Consider the following 9,314-nt stretch of genomic DNA (forward strand, 5'->3'; position numbering starts at 1 on the left):
TTGAACATAAATACCCCACTCAGACACAGTATACTGACTCCGAGCCGACCTGTCCTTGTTTTAGCCCCTTAATGCCGAGCGCCAGACAGGGTAACAACAAGTACCATCTTTAAACGTCTTTTGGTATGATGCGGCCGGGGATCGAACCCCGGACCTTCCTCTCTCCGGGCGGACGCTCTACCACTAGACCACGGAGGCGGTCCCCGTTACGAGTACAGCAACCCCTGTCACCGACATGCATCTGTCCCCGAGGTCATTGATAACAACTGTTATCGCTGTTATCTTGTTGGTATGGGCGTCTGTATCTACACGGATGTGAAGATATATGTACGTTGTCATAGTCTATGTGATCAAACTGGCCCAAAGTTCAAGGTGCAATATTATATAAGTGTTGAAGAAAGGAAACTCCACGAAATTTGCACCAATTGGCATTTGTATTTCTGTGTTCTCTAAATGGGAGGTTCCTCGAAGTTCTTGGAGGTATTGGGTTTACCCCGACTGTGCTAGCTGGGAATGCCATCATCTTAAGTTCTATGTCACTCTGAAACAAAACGATGGAGAAATCGAAAGCAAAATCGAATTCAGCCTGCCTCTGTTCATCAACTCAAGCTTTGATCGTAGCTGTTGTCTGTTCTCTTTACACTGGGATATTTGTCTGGGTTCAGTCCAGCTCTTTCTACACCTCGAACACCGCCATGTTGATTCACGTGACCTCTCATCTCGGGCAGACGACAGATCTGGTCGTCATGGCAGACGACACTGTGTTGAGTTTGAAGGAGAAGATTGCGGAGGAAGAGGGTACTCCCGTTCAGCATCAACGTCTCATCTTCCTCCACCAAACAATGGACGACAGCGGGACAATGGCGGAATACCGGATCAGGAAGGGCTCTGTCATCCATCTTGCCCAAAGCATGATGGGTAACAGCGGAATTCGGATATTGGTCTATAAGGAGGCGCACACGACATACAGCCTGATTCGTGTGTATGGTACTGAGACTCCGCTTGTCGTGAAACAGAAGGTGTCCGATGTTGTGGGTGTAGCGGTTGGTGATATGGATGTTGTGTTTCACGGACGTCATCTCTGTGACTACAGCAGGTTGTCAGAGTTGAACCTTGACCCCTGGTTGGTTTATAGGCTATCGGTAGTTCCGGTGTATGGGCGTAGGTATCCGGAGATTGCCGAGGTGATGTACGAGCTGCGCTTGGCCGTTTTATGAGAAACTGAGATGGTTATGACGTCATGACATTACGACGTGTTAGACAGCATTCCAGCTGTATATGACAACGGGAACGTCGTGAACGTCAAACACACAGTGACAGAGACATTAAGTATGTGTGTGGCAATGAACGCATCAACCATATCACAGCGTCTTGTAAAAGAGTTTCAGTTAAACTCTTGATTCAAATATACCAAGAGCAGTTTAATAACTTCTTTTACCTTTTTCATTACGCTTATGGCAAGCAGTTCATCTCTTGTTTCAACCATTTCTTGTGTACTTAACGTCTTAACTATAGCATGTAACATTTGTTCAACCAAAATATTATCATTTAACGTTTTGTTTCAACAAAAATGGCCATAGTCAAACTCTTGTTTTAATTATATCGTGGGCAGTTCAACTTTGTTTCAACCATCTTATGAGTAGTTAACCTCTTGTTTCAACCATATACTGTATAGTTAACTTCGTTTCAACTAGTGCGTGTCCAGTTAACCTCTTATTTCAATGATATCGTGCGCAGTCAATCTCTTGTTTCAACCACATCGTGCATAGTTAACCTTTTGTTTCAACCATATTGTTTCAAACATATACTGCGTAGTTAACTTCGTTTCAACTATAGCGTGTCCAGTTAACCTCTTATTTCAATGATATCGTGCGTAGTTAACCTTTTGTTTCAACCATATTGTGCGTAGTTAACTATGTTTCAACCATAGTGTGTCCAGTCAATCTCTTGTTTCAACCATATCGTGCGTAGTTAACCTCTTGTTTCAACCATATCGTGCGTACGTCATCTCTTGTTTCAACCATATCGTCTCAGTTAACCCGATGTTTTAATAACATCGTGCCCAGTTAACCTCGTTTCAGCTATATCGTGCGTAGTCAACCTCTTGTTTCAACCCTGCCGTGCTTAGTGAATGAGTATCGGTTTACGACGCTTTTAGCAATATTCCAGCAATTTCACGGCGGGGAGACACCAGAAATGGGCTTCACACATTGTACCCAGGTGAAACATGAGATATCCAAGCTCGTCGTCAGAGGCGACAAAATGGCACGGTTTTCAGGCGCTGGTTAGTTGGCCTTTTGTCTCAACTGAGGTACGTGTATGACATTAACTATGTGTCAGTGACTTCACCAAGGCGTACGCTAAGACAATGCTTCTGGCCAATGTCAACATCGTACTTGAACTTTGTTTACCTAGAATACACACTTATCATGTCTGACATTTGAGTGACCCCAGAAACCGGACTCTATTAAATATCAGCACGTTTGATAATATTATGTTCTCCTTCAATAAAGTACCCAACCCATACCCAACCATACACTCCGCCTTGAATGGCCCAAATCATATACGCGTTCAACATAAAACGCGTATTGTTAGTTCATAGACTGCTGTCCTGACGCCCGAATAGAAGGGCGGTCTTAGGGCCACACCAGAGCGGCTGGACGACAATAAGTTGTATGGAAAGTACAATCACCGGTGTTCAATACGGCTGCAGACCAAATATGGATCATATTGATCGCCAGTATGAATTAGGGCGAATGTTTCTGGGGATAGATCTAGGGCGGGAGGTGGTATATATTTTACGTCCGCTTTGAAGAATCTAAAACGGACACTATTTCCTGTTCCAAACACTTGGAGTGAGTGAGTGAGGGATTTGGGTTTAACGCCGCTTTTAACAGCATTACATCTATATCTCGGCAAGACGGCTTAATGTGGGAGGAAAGCACGAAGTGATGCAGGTCTCAGACGTTTCCCGCTTCGGTGAAACCCACGAGCACGGGTATGGTGCTGACAAACCTGGAAACATAATCGGGGCGAACCGGGATTCGAACCCACAATCATAGGTTTCTGGCGTGCCCAAGGGACGCAACTCTGCACAGCGAATCGCGGCGCCTTAGACGACTGGGCCACCCGTGCCCCCACCAAATACTTGGAATGGCCATCAAATAAACATTAATGTAAAGCTTTTACTCGGAAAAACTATGTTTTTTCTTTTCTTATCAGTAAATAACTAAGTGTTGTGATTGCTCAATTGACCGCTAGACAGAGAGAACGGACCGTACGGCCAGCCAACACGACTTTACCAAACCAACCGTCGTTACAGGAATAGCTCATCCTACTAGTTCGACAACAAGTTACAATCACTGCAGCTTCCCTTGACAATAACAGTTCGTACCTTTGCTTAACCTTAACAGAAATTTCTGATCTTGCATATAGAACTATTCCTTGCTAACACACTTATTAAGTATATGTACTTTAGTGATAATATAATCTCTCTATTATAATACTTTGACTTTAAAGTAGAAAATCGAGCATGTACACGAGATACACCATATTCACAGGTCAGTTGTACATGATCATTGAAACGAGCAGGTCGTCTCACAGAACAGACTCACATGCGCGTCAACAGCTGACTGTCCGTCAATTCCTTGTTCAGCGTCGGATGTTACGGATGGTACGAATGTTACGGATGATACGGATGGTACGGATGATACGTGGTTTACGGAAGTTACTGATGATACGGAGGTACAGATGGTACGGTTGTTACCAATGTTACGGATGTTACGAATGTTACGGATGATACGGTTGTTACTGATGTTACGCATGGTACGGATGATACGGATGATACGGAGGGTACGGATGTTACGAATGTTACGGATGATACGGTTGTTACGGATGATACGGATGTTACGAATGTTACGGATGATAAGGTTGTTACTGATGTTACGGATGATACGGGGGGTACGTATGATACGGTTGTTACTGATGTTACGGATGATACGGAGGAACAGATGGTACAGTTGTTACTGATGTTGCGGATGGTACGGATGATTCGGATGATACGGAGGGTACGGATGATACGGTTGTAACTGATGTTACGGATGATACGGAGGAACAGATGGTACCGTTGTTACTGATGTTGCGGATGGTACGGATGATTCGGATGATACGGAGGGTACGGATGATACGGTTGTTACGGATGATACGGAGGAACAGATGGTACAGTTGTTACTGATGTTACGGATGATACGGATGATACGGAGGGTACGGATGTTACAAATGTTACTGATGATACGGTTGTTACTGATGTTGCGGATGATACGGATGGTACGGATGTTACTGATACTGTACTACTGTCACAGTCATTCTACCTGTCATCAGAGGTCCTCACCAGACGCCGATTTCTTCAAAGTGTCTCCCCATCTTCAGCCTCATCCTATATGATCTTCACGCTTCACTGACACTGATTGATGCCATCTCCTATTTCGTTGTATACGAACTGTCTCACCATCTAAATGAAGCATTGCATTGGAACTCTTGTCATCTTGGTTCTTCTGACTAATCTGTTTCTGTTTCAGTGTCTCTTGTATCACGTGACAATTGATGACTTAATGTACAAGCTATTGGATGGTAGGTAGTGTTGACCTGAGACGTCTGCTAATGAGTATTTGTGCTGGTGATCCAATATCGTCCAAAGGCGTATTTCTCTGTTCCAGCATACTGAGATAAGGATCTTTATTGTCCAGTTTGACCTTCTCATTTCGCAACAAGTCCATTTGACTGTGAATGAATGGGTGAGTGAGCAAGTATTGTTTTACGCCACTTTAAGCAATATTCCAGCAATATCACGTCGGGTACACCAGAAATGGGCTTCACACAGTGTACCCATGTCGGGAATCGAATCCGGGTCTTCGGCGTGACGAGCGAACGCTTAAACCACTAGGCTACCCGACCGCCCCTGACTGTGAATGAAAAGGACTGACAATTATATGTTCAAATCCCATTTCTCCAGCAAAGTCTTAAAGAAACTTCTTTGATGAAAACTGCGGACAACTATCACTTCTAATTTTCATGGGTATGCCACGTCTTGCAAAAATAGACTTTGTGTGGTTAAGTTCTCAGCAATATTCCAGCTTTATGGCGGCGGTCTGTAAATAATCGAGTCTGGACTAGACAATCCAGTGATTGATATCATGAGCATCGATCAACGCAATGGGGATACGATGACATGCATCGACCAAGTCAACGAGCCTGACCACCCGATCCCGCTAGTTGCCTCTTGCGACAGTTACAGTCACCTTTTATGGCAAGCATCGGTTCCTGAAGACCTATTCTAACCCGGATCTTCACGATTGCACTATCAAGCAGTCAGATCCATTCAGAGAGTGAGAGCAAGTGTGTGTGTGTCTATGTGTGACTGTGTGTTTGTATGTGTATTATGTATGCATGTGTGTGTGTGTGTGTGTGTTTGTGTCTGTTCTGTCTGCGTATGTATGTGTGTGTGAGAGAGAGAGAGACATACAGAGAGAAGAGAGAGAGAGAGAGAGAGAGAGAGAGAGTAAATATACCAAATTTCGATATTCACGTGTATGTACGACTAGAGACCAGACAGGCTCCAAAGAGAGTTGCCTCCCCTAGTACAGCTGCGCGCTCATCACTTTAAATTTTAGTTGTTATTTCTATATGAAGCGTCATACTAAATAGGCGCATTTTGAATTTTATGTTATATTTCCAAATTCCAAACACTGCGTGAAAAATTCGAAAACAAATGAGATTGACAAAATGTGCTCTACACATCAACTGTTTATATGATAGGCTATTTATATGTAAGTAGGAAATTAACATATTCTGTCGAGGCATGTTACATGCAGCTTTTAAGGCAAATTTGAAACCGAGTGCGCGGCGAGGTCTTTCAGTTGTTTAACTAACAAATCTGCAGGTAACGTAGCTCTTTTTTGAAATACAGTATAGGTATCTCCATTCTACGCTGAAAAAATTGAACGCGAAAACGTGATATTTTGTTTGTAATTTAACCCTGCACTCTCTAATATCCTTGCCACGTGACGGTTGTGTGTCAAACAATCGAGTCAGGACCAGACAAACCAGGGGTTGATATTATGAGCAACGTCTAACGCCGTCGGAATACGATGACACACAATCAACACTCAAGGCGCCTGTCTACTCCATCCATTTAGTCGCCTCGAGGGAAAAACCAAAGGTGACCGAGAGTAAATAAGCCTTACTCTAACTATAACAGTATGTTATACTCAAACATTGTCTGCATCAATTTACTTGTTTTCAAACACAGATAATATCGTAACAATTTTTTTATTTGGGATTACATCTTTATAGTTTTGTACAAATCCAAGTACTTTTGGAGATAGAGTCCTATGCGATATCGGACCCACACTTTAGAATAGACCGCCTCCGTGGTCTAATGGTAGAGCGTCCGCCCGGAGAGCGGAAGGTCCGGGGCTCGATCCCCGACCGCGTCATAACAAAAGACGTAAAAAGATGGTGCTTGTTGTTACCCTGTCTGGCGCTCGGCATTATGGGGCTAAAAACAAGGAGTGGTCGGCTCGGAATCAACATGTGTCTGAGTTGGATATTCATGTTAAACTGGGGGGCATGGGTGGCCCAGTCGTCTAAGGCGCCGCGATTTGCTGTGCAGAGTTAACCTATGATTGTGTCTGAGTGGGGTATTAATTTTAAACTGCGGCATGATATCTCAGTGGGCTAGCACTATAAATCGGCATCAGTCCGGACTAGTACAAGCAGCCACACACCCACATACACGTGCATGCACGTCGCTATATAAGTGCGATAATCTTGGACGCGACGTTAAACCCCTTTTCACCTCACCTCACCTCACTTTAGAATAAGGCACCTACTCCCAGCACACAAAGTCAGCGACCAAACCCTCTCAGCCACCAAGGGTGCATCACGTACTCTGTGTTCTCAAGTGTAAATTGACACGGCTCCTAAGGCCAAAAGGCTTTTAGACAGAGGTTCCATCCGGGATTGGAACCTAGTGGAAGTTAACTGGCTATTTCATGGTAATTGAAAGATATCAGATCGTCGATATACCTGAAGATTAAGTTAAGATTAAGTTAAGATTAAGTTAAACTTCTTGGCCAAATAACTTTGTTTTGACTTTGCCAATCCGAGCAGAAATTCCGATTCATATGCATAAAGGAACAGATGAGCAAGAAGGGGAGTGGAATTGGCGCCCCTGAGGAAGCCTGCTTCTTGTCTTATAAACCTATTCATTGGGATCGCTATTAAGTAAGATACTTCTATAGGCATTAAGGCCTATTGTGAGGTTTTACTTTCCAGTCGGGATAAATCTCATAGACTGGGACGTTATAATAATCCCAGGGATTTTATATAATGTCCTGGGTATTTTATTAATATAACTTCCGTTCGGATTGTAACATGTTATGAAATGTAAAATCAAATGCCAAATGTTTTCTTTATATTCCCGAGGATCGAACTCGCAATCTTCATTTCTGTAGCTCAGTGAGTGTACCACGAGGCTACAGAGGGGTTGATAAGCCTCACTGTTTTTTAGAATGCCCTTTTCAAGATCCGTACGTCTGCAACATATATTTTACGCGCGTTTCCTAAGGTTCATGGCAAGTATGTTTGAAACATAAAAATGTTGATAAATGTTGTTTTAAGTTTCTTTTTTCGGTTTATAAGCACTTTCCCTCGGTTTTGGTAGACAGAGCATGCCCTGGGGGTCGGGAAAAACCGGTTTTGGTAGACAGAGCATGCCCTGGGGGTCGGGAAAAACCGCTTGGTTCTTCCCGACCCCCAGGGCATGCTCTGTCTACCAAAACCGAGGGAAAGTGTTTTCTTCAATACTTAATGCCTTACCTCGTAATTTTACATCGCTGTTATTAACGAGGAAGTCCAGAATTTCACATGTTGCTTTCTCAGTAAACTTCAAATGGCATTTGCTTTCATTTTGACAAATTGTCCTAATATGTAATTTTATCTATGGTCACCACGTTCAGTTACAAATGTCCCATAGTTCAAAGATTGAAATTTCCCCTTAATTTTGTCATGTGGGATAGTGGTGTACAAAGTTGAATATTCAAATTTTTTGACATAATTGAAATCGGTTCTTTTCTCAGATCGCAAAAAGTCAAGCAAATTCGTTGTGTTTTTGATAATCCACACGGCATTAATTTCATTTGTCTCTGTGAACATAAAGAAGGTTCGTCCTTGATTGCGTAAAGGATTATTTATAATCTTTGAGACAGGGATTTGTTGGGATTTGCTGGACCCAACAATGTATCTCCCTTCGTACAGATTTTTATGGAGCTTTGGAATCCAGTACAATAGGAGAATATCTGCAGGTTTTAGAGTCAAATCAACAACTGAAAGCTGAATTCTTAATTAATATACTGGCCTTATATGTGGTATTATTTAATGTGCCACCGATCAAAGTCCTTTGATCAAACAATAAATGTAGAGATGCTTACATATAATGGTTATGTTGTTTGAGGCCTTGTCTGTGCAAGGGAACAACTACAAACTTTTTATGAAGGACATCCAGACTTTGGACGACAGCTGGCTGGGACTGGATGGGGTTTATTCCAAGAATCCTGTTTCCTGTTTTTATTCAGTTTGTACTTTCTCCCAATGACGACGTCACGCATTGACTTAACCCACTCTGAAAGACATTCAACAGGACCCTCTTCTCGTTTGGCCCATTTATTGGTATATGAGTAAGGATAAGAATTTATGGATGAACAACTTCTTTATTACAATTAAGAGCGACGTTTCGGTGTAGGTTCTAACACCGTTATCAAGGAAGTGATTTACAGAGTACTTACTTACTTACTTTGGAGATTTAACGTGCGCTTTCCGACTGATGCGTATTTCGCACACGGGCCCGGCCAGGCCATTTAATGTGTTTCCGAAAGGGGCGAAAGTGGTCTGTGCAACCCAAGAGGGGGGTTTTAGGGGTTGCTTATATAGAATTTGGGAATTTTGAGATTTGGAATAGATGCCTATGGGATTGGGGAGGAGAACTAAGGGAGCTGGGTATGGTGGATGTTTGTTTGTTTATGTGATTTTGATTTGGTAGGTTATTGTGTTTTTAGATGCGTTTTATTAGTTCCGTTTTTATTAAGAATACGCCTAAGGCCTTGAAGTTTTCTAGTTTATTTTGTGTGTTGAGTATTGCTTCTAGAGTTAGAGCCTTGTTTAGATTGAGGGTGGTTTGTAATGCGGTTCGATGTGTTAGGTAGTGTGTGCAGTGGATGAGTGCGTGTTATGGGGTTTCTGGTTGTTTGCAGTGTGGG

General features: G+C 42.8%; 1 protein-coding gene across 1 annotated transcript; it reads left to right on the forward strand.

Moving 5' to 3' along the window:
• Positions 1 to 695: 695 nt before the first annotated feature.
• Positions 696 to 1,217, forward strand: LOC124151521 (polyubiquitin 9-like). The gene has a single exon (XM_046524038.2). It carries the CDS (start codon positions 696 to 698, stop codon positions 1,215 to 1,217), a length of 522 nt encoding a protein of 173 aa, XP_046379994.2.
• Positions 1,218 to 9,314: the final 8,097 nt, after the last annotated feature.

This window comes from Haliotis rufescens, unplaced genomic scaffold, assembly GCF_023055435.1.
Source record: "Haliotis rufescens isolate VD_foot unplaced genomic scaffold, xgHalRufe1.0.p SCAF_3, whole genome shotgun sequence".
NCBI classification, from domain to species: domain Eukaryota; kingdom Metazoa; phylum Mollusca; class Gastropoda; order Lepetellida; family Haliotidae; genus Haliotis; species Haliotis rufescens.